At 33.1% G+C, this 13,485-nt stretch overlaps 1 protein-coding gene across 2 annotated transcripts; it reads left to right on the forward strand.

Annotated features, from left to right (window-relative positions):
* Positions 1–3,571: 3,571 nt before the first annotated feature.
* LOC141683537 (sister chromatid cohesion protein PDS5 homolog D) lies at positions 3,572–12,545 on the forward strand. Of its 2 annotated transcripts, none has more exons than XM_074488275.1 (12): positions 3,572–4,130; positions 4,862–5,065; positions 5,179–5,360; positions 5,851–5,983; positions 6,063–6,230; positions 6,960–7,334; positions 8,411–8,487; positions 9,753–9,804; positions 10,133–10,198; positions 10,920–10,948; positions 11,570–11,644; positions 11,757–12,545. In XM_074488275.1, exons 1-12 carry the CDS (start codon positions 4,014–4,016, stop codon positions 12,190–12,192), a joined length of 1,914 nt encoding a protein of 637 aa, XP_074344376.1. In that variant the 5' UTR covers positions 3,572–4,013; the 3' UTR covers positions 12,193–12,545. The 2 variants fall into 2 exon arrangements, with proteins under 2 accessions (XP_074344376.1, XP_074344377.1); XM_074488276.1 differs by having other exon boundaries at positions 3,573–4,130; positions 6,987–7,334.
* The last annotated feature ends 940 nt before the right edge of the window (positions 12,546–13,485 follow it).

Raw genomic sequence — 13,485 nt, forward strand, 5'->3', positions numbered from 1 at the left:
AGCTTCAAGGACAATAAGTTGTAGTTAATTGTCTATTTGAACTCTCATTGCATTTGTACTTAAAATGTTTTTGACATCATCAAATCTATTAACTTGTATATTTTTTCATAATTTACAAGTTGAGGGAGATTGTTAGATATATTTGAGATGTCATGTCTAATATGATTTGTGTTTAGTTTTCAGAACTTTACAACAGAACATATCAGGACTTATTGAAGTCAAAACTTAATATCAGAACTTAAGGTGTCAGAAGATACATACCAGTACTTAAGTGCGGGAAGACTTTCAGATAAGGAATGCAACTGATTTAAAGGAGAAGATCTGAACTAAATCAAAAGAAGATATGCATGAAGAGTTAGAGGACTAGAAGACTTGTAGAAGATATCTGATTGATATATTTTAGGAGACATAATTATATTCCATATCAATTAGAAGATATCTTGTAACTGTGTACTAAATAAACACAGACTTAGGGTTTACACTATATGTGTTATCATTATCGAGAAACATTATTCATTGTAACCTAACAGCTCTTAGTGATATTTGTTCATCACTGAGAGAGAACAACAGTTCATATTGTAACAGAGTTTATTGAATATACTTGATCTTTGTTACATACTTGTGTTCAAATCGATTTGATTGTATAAACACTGTATTCAACCCCCTTCTACAGTGTTGTGTGACCTAACAGTATCAAACTCAGGATTTGACCAATGTCAAATCACTATCACCAGCTATGTGAGTTCCCTTAGTCGTTGACAGTCACTGAATTAGCCGTTGATGGGTTGATGTAGTTAGCCGTTGATGTTGTAGCTTCACTTAGCCATTGATATCTCACTTTACTTATTCAGAATTACATGACATCGAGTATTCACAATTAGCCACCCTATTTTAGATTATCCATTGAGTCAACATGACTTCTGAATGAATAGCATCATTACTATCTATAACACGAATCTCACACAAAATATTACAAAAACCTTATCAGTTGATTGTCTACTCCTTCAACGACTATCCCTGAGGATGGCTAGACGTTAAAAGCCAAAAATTGACTTAGCATAATTATGCCATATGATTTGCTTATCATTAAGAATCATGTTTGATTCCTAACAACAACGATAAGTAAAGTGTGGAAGTTGAAATAACTATATAAATAGGAGAAAGCGATAGGAGAATGGAGGTAAAAAAAGAGAGAGAAAGGAAGTAATAAATAGAGTTAACAACAATTTAACTGAACCACACATTTTACACACTAGTCGTTAGTTCAGTTATACTTAATGCAGTTTAGATAACGCAGCCACACAAGTTATATATTTGTGATAGTAGATCCACACATATTGTACTTTACTCTTATATTTAACTAATTCTAAAATTTATATAAAATATTTAAGTTATAATATATATATATATATTAAAAGTTGGTTTGGTTGGAACTTACAACAGGAACCAAGCCGTTTAAATAGGTTCGATTTTTTATTTTTCGGTTTTGATTTCGAATCTGTATAATTCAGATCGGTTCTTGCTAGTCTTGTCCGACTTCAGCTCGATTTCAGTTTTAATTTAATTTTTTTCTCACCCCTAATTGTAACACCCCGGTTCCACATCCAGTAGTTTTGGGACTTTAATTCAGTTTATAAGAAAAAGTATCATTATTAAATGCACCAATAAAGTATGGTCATTTGAGGGCCTATACAAAACTTGTGTACTACATTGGTTGGTTGCATTTGGGCTAGTATGCTTCGGCTTATTTCAGAATTATAATCAGGATTTGACCATAATTTTAAAAAGACTCGATTTTTGTTCCGGGTGAATGAGTAGACTTAAGTTCAATTCATGCCCACAACTTTTTTATGTGACGATCCGAGTCAAATCCCGGGTAATTTTCTAATAAATCGAAGTACATTGGTTCAAATACAATCAACTTGGGCAGTCCATAAATCTATCATAGGCCCCCAAAAATCATGATTTGTTGATGCACTAAGTAGTACTTTGCCTTAAAAATTGAACCGATCTTTCAAATCTACTCGATATGGGACTGGGTCTTACAAACCTCCCCACTTAAACTCTCCACGTCCTCGTCAGACCTGATCGAATACATAACAATACCCAAATCGTACCTCTCTAGCCATCATACGATATTACCGGTTGACTTCGTATCCCAACTCCTGGATCTTTGTGCATCACCAACTTTTGTATCCCTCACCTCCGATAACTCGACATATTAAGCTTTCCAAAGTCGGCTCTGTTACAGTTTATGATGCATACTAGACCTAACAACCCATTATATATCAGTTGAAATTAGCTATACATTAGTCATTCACTTGTTATTTTAAATGACTCGAACACTCTTATTTTTGTCATTAATCATTTACAATAATACTTGCTTTCATCTTTGAATTCTGGAATTTCAGCCAAAGTTTTTGACCAGTGTATAAGTGATTTGTTCTCACGATAAGATAACTGTATCAATAAGCTTCACAATTCATTGATATCACGTGTCATTCATGTTTTACCTATCATCTTATATTCAGTATCACATATATTTGAGACATATCGATTATCTTTTGTGTTACAAAATAATCTTCTGTTTAAACTATTACGTTGGAACGAAAAATGTTATATTTTTTTATTCACCTTTTCATTCTCCTTTTTTCTTTCAGATTTTCAATCATCTTTTAGTCGAATTTTAAAATTATTAAATTATTACAAATATTCACGATTTTGGTGAAATATAATATCATAACGCGATTAAAAATCTCCCTTCGAATCTATGATTCGAACTATTTCCAAGTAATTAATATCCTTCACCTTAATTCAAATCGGGAGCCACGATTATTGTCGAACATCAAATATTCATCATACACGTGTGTCTACAAGAGCTAAAAAATTACATGTTATATGTCACTTCATACATGCATCTCGCATATGCTGTATGCATGTTAGAACCATGAACGAGCTAAAAAATGTGACAATATCAAAACACAATCGAATAATAAATTCTCTTGAATTTTTACAGGATTCTCGAATATAATTTGATGTTATAACATGCTCGTGGTTCACACATGTTATAAATTTAATCAAAATAAAATAATCATAATTTTTTTAATCTATTTTAGTATGAAATAAACGAGATTTATTTAACTGGAAAATAAATGTAAAAAGCTTTATTATTTATCACCTGGAACGATTACGTAAGTTATTATAAACAATTGAAATAAGAGTTTGTTACGAATGACGTTTATGCTGAATGTAAATGATGTATCGAAAGAATATTACCTTCTCGTAAATGAAACATAATTTTCATTCAAATATTTCATAATTTGAAATAATTAACGGCTACATATTATTCTTGATTGTAACATTCTAAATCAGTGTAATAAAATTTATAATCTTTTAATTAGAATTAATTTATAACAATTCACTAGAGTATATATGTATTGATAGAATTACTTGATAGAATAAAACAAGATAGTTACTCCATTTGGAGTAAACCCATTAATAGGAAAAAAAATTGGTAAATGAAAATACAAATAACCCCCCATTTTGAGTGTAACAACCCCTGACAGTAATTACCAAGAAAAGCACCACTCAAAGGACACAACTCACAAGGGTTTGCAGAGACGAGGGCGCTGTCGTGATTACACACATATATATATATATATAGTTATATACACACGTATTTATTTACACACATAAAATTTTGAGTTTTTTTGGTTAAAAGGTGTGTTTTTAGTTCTGGTTTCACAAATGTTGATCCCAAATTAAAACAGACACCTCATTTTTATTCACATTTAGAACGCTTATATCATCACCCTCCTATACATACACAATGGTTTATCTATAGTACTTGTTCAATTTTGCAACCCCCTTGTCACCATTTTATTATTAAATTTTGCATTTATCTTTTTGAGCATTTGGGGTTGTGATATATACGAATATATTATTATTTTTAGGGCTTCTTAATGTTTGATTTTGAGAAAATCAAGAAGGGTCACTGAGAAGAGATAAGAAAGATGTCTTCTTGTTCTGGTTTGGAGCTTGAAAAAGAGCTTAAAGAGGCTGGGATTAAGCTATTAGGGTTGGTTTCTTTAGATACTGCTCTTGTTGAAGACCTTCTTGGCAGTCTTGATGTAAATATTTTTTACCCCCTTTTTCACACACACACAAGCGCAGATGTTTTTTTAATATATTTGATTGTTGAAGTTGTGAATATATATGGGTTTTTGATTTGTTGTTGTTGGTGGTGTTGAATGGGAATTTCTTGGTTTGGGTTTTTGTTTGTTGATAAAGAATTGTGGTGCTTGTTTGTTTATGCATTAAGGGTTTTTTATTCGTAAATTTTTATGATGTTTTGAGTAATAAAAACTGTGTTTAGTTTGGTTATGTGACGCTTTGTTAAGTTATTGTCAGCCTAGTTCTTGGTAGCGGTTTCACATTTTTACTACTTCCTTAATCGTAGTTGTAAATCTGAGCTGAATGGGAAATTGCTTGCTCACAAGTTGCATTGCTTTTCCGCAGCTTTGTTGGAGGGATTTGGTTATGAAATTATAAAGTAGGAATCTTATTTTACGGAAATGCGGTTTAGATATGACATATAGTAGGATCCTTATTTTCACGGACATATGTTTAGATATAACTGCACATAATGACAGCTAGGCGTGAACTTACGTTTGATTAATCTTATATGTAAGAATTCTGCAGTGATGATAATTATTTCAATGTATGACTTGATCACAACTTGCATATCGTTTTCGGCTTTTTCCAAGTTGTGTACCTTGTACTTTTAGTTATCTGTATAGATCTTGCAATTGTCTTTTTGTGTGGTTTGAGTAAGTACTTTTGTATTTATTCATGTTTCCAGCAAGTAGATGGGCTATTATCTAAGGTTGAGCAGGCACCCTCTAGATCGATGCAAGATGCACTTTACCCCTCAATGAAGGCACTAATTTCTGATCAGTTAGTGAAGCATTTTGATATTGATGTGAAAGTTTCCGTTGCATCTTGTTTGAGTGAGCTTACAAGAATAACTGCTCCAGATGCACCCTATGATGATGTTCAGATGAAGGTTGTTGATATATCGAAAATTTGCTACTCTTACAATGCCATTACTAATTTGATTTCTTAACGAATCTTATACTTGGATAATTGTCTGCTTTTTTTTATCTAAATGATGTGCAGGAAATTTTTCAGCTGAATGTAGTGGCACTTGGAATGTTGTCTAGTGAAGCAACTCGTGGTTATTCCAAGGCACTTCATATTCTTGAAAATATTTCAAAAGTCAGGGCATGCTTGTTGATGCTGGACCTTGAGTGTGATCAATTAATTGCCGACATGTTTGAGCTGTTCCTGAGTACCATTAGGTAACCACGTAGTATTTTAGGAAATATGCTTATGGTATTGTACCACTTATATTGTAAAATGCAAAACTTTAAACTCTGTATTGTAGCTTCAGCAGTTGCAAGAAATTGAACATCTGATCATCGGTAGATCCAGACTTATTGTAATTAAACTTCCCAGTACACTGAAATTGTGAATTATCTGATCCTGAATTTCCCCAAGTTATATATGAATTCTGTGTAAGGACACTATTATACTTATGAATATCATTTTTAACTGTGTTATAGACAGTTGTATATATAAAAAAGACTTAAAATAGTTTCTATTGTGGGTGATATGTATATTGTTTTCTGGCACGAGTTTGAAATGCTGTTTATTATTTTACTAGTGCATGGATATGTAAATGCGCATTTGATGTTAAATGGAAATTAGTGTAGCGACTAGGCTTTCCCTTTAAGTGAAAGAAATTATCATGTGAAATCACAAAACTAATAATATTATGCTTAATCCAAGGTACATCCACCTACCTGTTGTATTTAGACAAATGGAATACATCATGACCTTGACCATAGAAGAAAGTGAAGAGATTTCAGAAGAGCTTCTGAGTATTCTTCTTGCCAGCGTCTCTAAAAAGAAAGGGGATCAGGTTCTATTATCTTGTATTTTTAGCTTTTTTTTTGCTTATTTTCTCATTATATTTTATTCATAACATTCATTTCTTTCAGAATGTTTTATCGCGTCCTTGGAGGTTGGGGGAGAAAGTTTTAAGGAACTGTGCTGTTGAACTCCAGCGCTCTCTCCGGAAGGTGGTCAGATTAAGGAACCTGAATTTTGAAGATTTCTCTGATATAGTAGGTTCCATATGCCAGAACTCTCCAGAAGATGAACATGAGGTTTGTGTCTAACCCACCTTCATCTTTCTGTACCCAAAACAGTCGCAGAAGAATGTGGACACATATTTCCATGGTCTGCAGATTATTGAATTAAGTGTTCCTTATTCTAATTTCACAGTAAGATGTCCTTTATCACACGTTTTGAAGTAGTTTTTTTTAATTACATCTTATGCAAAATGGCAGATGGTGAAAAATAAAACCTATTTTACAGTTTGCGTCATGCAACAGGCCTCTAAATGGTTGGTATGTACTATACTGGTACAGCGTAATGTGATACTGCACCTCCGAATCAATACCTGCATTCCAACATACTTAATAAAGCAATATAGGGGTTCATTATACTTGCCCACATAGCCTAATAAGAAGTCACACAAGCCTTAACATATTAAATGATGCATGAAATGGAATTGTTAGTTTATGACTTTGTTGTACAGTAAATAGTCCTGGATGAAAGCGTGATTGGCCAAACTTACTATGTGAATTGGAATTTGTTTGTCCCCCCTTATAAGATTCTGATGCCCTGGATAACTTTAAAATGATCAAAGAAAGATAATCGAAAAAACACTTTCAATTACTTTTTTAGCCTTGATTCGATCGAGTGTTGATTCTCCTTGAATAATGATCATATAGGAAAGTTGTAGAAAAAGTTTTTGCTAATTAATTTATACATATTACATTTTATGCTTAAATTTTTATATTTGTTCATTAAATAGATTGATATTTCTGCAGTTACTAATAAATTTTTCGTTCGGAAAGGTGGCTGAAGTGGCCGATCCATCTTCGATTCTAGATTCAAAGATTATTATGAATGATGGCTTTGGTCCCGAAAAGACTAACGGAATTTTGAGGGGAACAAATTCGTTGAGAACATTAGAAGCGGAAAATACTCAAGTAGGAAGGAATTCACAGACTGAAAATTCAGATGTAACAGGAATACATCAAGCAAAAGAGGTACCAGCTCCAAAGAAGAGGGGCAGAAAACCTAATTCCCAGCAAGGCAATACTGATGGAAGCCAGCCTACAAAGCTTCGGCGCAAAAAAGATTCTCCAGCTAATATAGTCATTAAGAAGGAATCTGATGATTCAGAACAATACTTCGGGCAGGTAAATTCCTTGCAGTTAGCAAACTTTTATTAGAGTATTAAAATTAAAAACACACACACACATAAAAGTGATGGGTCCAAACTTAAACTAAAGTTAGCCTACAAACCAGATGATTGAATTAAATCTGTATTTCGTAATAATAGTTAATCTTCTGACTATTTATTAAATCTCGTCAAGATATATACAGACGTATATGTATTTTAAACTAAAATTCTTGGTGAATCCGATTATAGTGTATTATATATCAAATTCCAATTATTATTTGCATTTTTACTTTTTAGTGGATTTTGTTGGTGTTTATAGCAACTCTTGCAAGTTTGTGGAGCTTGTAGCATGACTTGACCTGTTGACAAAGTATAAAGTTCAAATGCAAATCACTTAAAAGTGCAGATTACAAAGTATTTAGGAGTACTGGGTATTATTAAAATACATTGTGCAGCTAGGGCAACTCTATATTAATATTATTTTTAATTTTATGGTCAGAGAGCCTGAAATTCACGTGTTTTAAGAGAAAGGGAAAGAAACCAACACAGTTTTGTTTTGCTGAGCACATAACTTGTATGATCTTGTTGTCACCATCAATTGACTTCTGTGATGTGTGGCACTTGTGACTAGTGAGATGCAACTAAAATTTTGAAAGCCTCTGCCATTGGAAATAAGAGAGATAATCTGGTACATGCAATGAGTACCAGCAATTTACTTTTTCAAATCGAAACTGTGACTTTACTTGCTCCATTTTCTGTACTATAGTTTCAATTCTCTTGGACATAAAAACTGCCCTCGTGTATCTAGATATTTTACCTGGCAACCAAAGTTTGTATCTGCCAGTCCTCAACTTTCGAAACTAGGCACTATTTGTTGTCTGACCTTTCTGGTTTTGGAAGACTGCAAGTCTTCATAACATCTATATGAATTTATTTTAGCATTGCTTGATCAATATGTTGTAACTCTCTATTTTTTTATGTATTAGAGAAGGTTTTAGAGCTCTACCCCTTGTACCACTTTCCTTCCTATTTATCTTGTTGGTTGTTAGTTTGTTAAGGTTCCTGGTTATGTACTAATATGCTTTTATTCAGGGTTCAAGAATGTCACTTGGTATTGATGACACATTAGTCGGTCGCAGAGTAAAGGTTTGGTGGCCATTGGATAAAATGTGAGTCCTCATAGATGTGACTGTTTTCCTTTGTGATATATTGTTTGTGTATTTATCATGGTTCCTAAATTTACTGAGCCGAGCTGTATATTAATATGTTGGACATACTTTCTTATATTGGGGATTAGGCTAGCCAAGAAATCTTACCTTACCAGTGACTGTACTAGAAGCGTTGCTTTCTAATAAGCTGCGATTGGAATTCTGTTTCTTTTCCTGCCTTCACTCATCCATTAGTGGGTGAACCATGAAAGAAGGCTAGAATGCTAAAATCACAATTATGAAGCTAATTATAACCAGTGAGCAGGGACGGAAGTAAGCAAGGGCTAGCATGGGCTAAAGCCCAGAATGATTTTCAAAAAGAATAGTAATTATACATATACTAAGTTTTTACTGCCTAACTATGTATCAAGCCCATTTTCCAGCTAAATATTTTCCACCCATTTAAACTAAATGTTATTTAAAATTCACTAAAGACTATCAAGCCCACCTCATTTTGAATTCCTGGTTCTATTCCTGTCAGTCAATAATCAATATCAATCAAGTTAAGGGTGTCTTTGGCTTCACAATAATGCTAAACATGCATATTTTTATGGATATTTTTGTCCTATGGTCCGGATCAATATGATTCTGTTTGTGGAGCACTAGATCACTTTTATGTTAACTCATTGAGTCATTTAAAAATGTAATAATTAGAATATATTGATAACACATTTATATATCTGTTTGTGCATGTGGCCCTAAATTTATATCACTTTTTTCAATTCAACATCATCTTCAGAGCTGTCCTCTTGTTGGTTGGTGTGTTATTAGTGTAATGCCAATCAGGTGCAACTTAGAACTCTTGGTGAATGATTTATAAGGAACCAGCCCTATGTTGGAGTCTAATTAAATGCATTTACTATATCTACGTCTGTTACTAGGTTTGTTTCCTTTGTGTAGATAGAAGTTGTTGTCACTTCTATATCATCAATGTTATCTGTTATTTAGGAGATTCTACTTTAAGAACCTAGTTAGGTAGCCTTCTAATAGGCTTTTTGTATATATGACTGGGATGCTCATATCAGGTAAAGTTGTGCCTCTCGATCTCTTTAATTTTTTATTGTAATGTCTAGTTATACCCCGTTCTGTTTTCTTCAATATACGTACATTTGTACGCTGCTCTCATTTCTAAGCATTACAGTTGTATGTTGCGCTCATTTCTAAGCATTAGAAAAAAAATGCTAATGTCATATTTTTGGATTCAGTTATCAGTATATGTTTTGCAGGTTTTATGAAGGTGCTGTGGCTTCTTTCGACTCTTTAACCCAGATGCACAAGGTGAAAGACCGTATAAGTCCTCTATTTTTTAAGATTTCTTTCAATTTATATTCATCCTTAAGTTTAAGGTATGCTTATCGGCTTTCTATGATGCTAATTTTTTTCATCTATACAGTTTCTTAATGGTGCTAATCTGATTCTTGTCTTATATATATATATATAAACTCCTACAAAGGAGAATTTGTCACCGGAAAATCTTAGCTGACATCTTTTTATTAACTTTATAATTCCTAGACAAAACAAACCAAACACACCCAGTATATCCCACTTGGAAAATTCATCAATCTGAGATGATCTTTAATAAATTTGTTTGTGTATTCTGCTGCAGGTATTGTATGCAGATGGTGACGAAGAAACATTGAATTTGAGAAGTGAGCGATGGGAACTGCTGGAGGTACGTAATATTGTCAAGTCTTTACCTGATCCGATGCTTCATTATGTTTGTGATAGGACCTATCCAGGCCTGCTCTTTGTATAAATATAAAAAGAAACAAATTCCTTTATTGATAAACACACACACACACAATCAGGTGGTATTCGAGAGACCACCCACTCTCCATAAACACAAGTCAATCTTATCTCTTCATGCCCCAGACACATGAATAGCTTCTCTATTTATAACTCCAACCTCAACTCATAATCCCTAAATTAAAACTAGAATATTATTATTCCTACCAAATCCTCCCTTTCAAATCTCCATAACTGATGCACACACTAATTATTCAGATTTTTAAATGATTTAATATTTATTTAGTTTGGTTTATTATGTTTCCTAACATTATAAACACACTCGAGGCAATCTTTTTTCTTCATGCCCCAAACACATGAATAGCTTCTCTATTTATAACTCCAACCTCAACTCATAATCCCGAAATTAAAGCTAGAATATTATTATTCCCACCAAATCCTCCCTTTCAAATCTCCATAACTGATGCACACACTAATTATTCAGATTTGTAAATGATTTAATATTTAATATTTATTTAGTTTGGTTTATTATGTTTCCTAACAGTTTGCTTGAATAATTTAATTTGTTCGACTATTTTCTGTAGTAAATTTTTCTGTTCAAATTTTGTAAATAGTATGTAATATGCTTCTTTACACGTTACCGACAGGAACAAGATACCCCTGCTGCATCTAATAAGTAAGTCTCTTGACAAATCATATCTATCACTCTGGTACTTGTGTCATAAGATCGGTTTATAGATCATTCATAAGTTTGAATCTTTACCAGTATATTGTGCTTGTATGTTTCTTGATTATTTTTGCAAATCTTACTGTTTAAAATTTCACATTGTCTCATGCACACATCTCTCCTATTTGTCCCATCTTATATTATGCTTCCATGATTTTATAGTCTGATCTATTTCTTTGATTTTATCGTAGCTTCTTTTTTCGAGAATTTTGTCTCTAAAAGTTATTGCCTAGTTAAATCTTGTGAAGTGCTTCGTACTCCAATTACATTAGATATGTATTTTTACTGTGTGTGTCGAGATCAGCACACTTCCTATCGATTTTCTTTGCTGGACACTGACCGTCTGAAACCAAAGACGAAGGATAATTGTTCCTCTATTTGTTTACTTTTCACTAAACTAAACTGCTTGTACAGTTTGCACAAAACTTGTTCTAACTTTAAACTCATTAACACCTCTAGGTGTGAATAAGCCTAATATTTAGTTTATTTTTATCTCATTGGCTGTACTGTATGTACATTTCTAAATTATACACTTTTCTTGGCATGATGATTTTGTTGGCTGCTTAACAGATCCCCGAAGAAGAAGAAAGCGAAAACAGGGTCAGCATCCTCGACTAAACCAGGCGCCACCTCTTCAGCAAAAGGGTCGGTGGTTTCTATCAATAAAACGCTAATTGAAGGATGGACTTTATCTGATTATCGTCTCTTATGTGGTCTCATAAACTTCATATTAAAAGTTCTATTGTTTTCCTGACAGGCCTAGAATTGCTGACAAATCCAAAACCGAAGCTCAAAAATCTGGCAGTTGTGCTGATAATTTTGCACCTTATGCTGTTTGCATTGCTAATGTAACCAAGGATGACGTTAATAAAGTAGATTTTACACTCAAAGATGAGAAACAAAAATCTGCTAGTGAGGCGGATGTTTCTAAGCCGGATGTTCTCAGCATTTCTGACGTGGCAACAAATGGCATTACTGTAAACCCAACAGATGGCAAACACAAGCTCATTAGCAAGAAAGAGACTAAAACACTGATGACCGCTACAAAGCCCAAGCTTCGCCCTGTTGTAGAACTTGTTGGTGAGAGTGCAAGCCATACTACTTTGACAGTGAGAGATAAATCGAGTCGTGACAAATTAAGCGAAGATATGGAGATGTTGCCAGATACAGTGTGCACAGTGAAGCCATTCTAGTAGTGCCAAAAAGAGATGAAGGTTGGTGAATGGCGAAGGAGTTGCTCCATAACATGGATCATTTTAATTATGTAATTGAGCAAGTTCTAAACTTGACCTCCAGTTGTGCAAATATAATCGCAGTGAGATGCTGAAATGTGTTAAAGTTAAGAAACGTGTCGATCATGAAATGATTATAGGGCCAGGTAACATTTTTGTCGCAATTTCTGGTACTGGATATTGATTTGCCTAGACTGTGCGTAATGCATTTGTTCGGTTGAATCAAATCTTGTACAATATGATTGCTGGCTTCTTAATCTAATATTGCCTATGGAGTAACATATATTAGTAGAACATCGTCTCATTTTAAATTATTGCCGGCTCTTTAATCGTTGTCCATCATCATTGTCTCTCCTAATTGTCAACTCAGTTATCCGAAAACAATTTATGTACGGATTAAAACGGTTAAATCTTCTTCTAATTAATAGTTCATTCCATTCGTAACCCCCTAACTATAATTTAACATCCCAATTCGAGAGGGAATGCTCATGTCATATTCATTTTGTTTGCATTGTATCTTCCTCATTTTCTTCGCATTGTATCTTCCTCCATGTTAATTTTCTTTTTCGTCATATTAACACTAATGTTGACATTATTGTTGTATACAGTAACGCGTTTAGGCAATTCTTTTCAATAAATAAATAAATAAATAACCAAATATTACTCAAAATTAGAACCAGGCTCCTTTTGACATTCTGAAGAAAGTACCTTCTCATTTAAAAGGTTAGAAGTTTCGCAATTACTCCTAGACCACTATTGTTTACTTTATAGATTAAATTAAAAGAAATTGATGTTTAGTTTATACTCGAGTACGTAAAATATGAAATTTACAGTCGTAAAGTAAATCTTTGAATTATATTTGAAACATGATTACGTTTGTCAAATAAATTAGGAAAGAAAAGTAGGTACTTGCCGGATAGGTAAGGGAAATTGTGAAACCATGTATGTGATGTGATATCCTCCATTCAACCTACTACCTGGACATATGGTATCCTCCATTCAATCTGGTCTTGCTATACAATATTTATTTTTTATTAAATGACTCAAAGGTTGAAAATTTCGTAATCGGTTGATTGATGATCTAGATTCATATTACATTAAAAATATAAATAAGATGATTTAGCACATGATTTTAAAACATAAATTATATTATATTAAACTATCAAATTTATTTCAATACAATACAAAAATTTCTTCAACTAGTTAATTAATTTTGCAAAAAACTTCAATTTTTTTAAGATGACACCGTGTAGC

This window comes from Apium graveolens, chromosome 9 (assembly GCF_009905375.1).
Source record: "Apium graveolens cultivar Ventura chromosome 9, ASM990537v1, whole genome shotgun sequence".
Taxonomy (NCBI): domain Eukaryota; kingdom Viridiplantae; phylum Streptophyta; class Magnoliopsida; order Apiales; family Apiaceae; genus Apium; species Apium graveolens.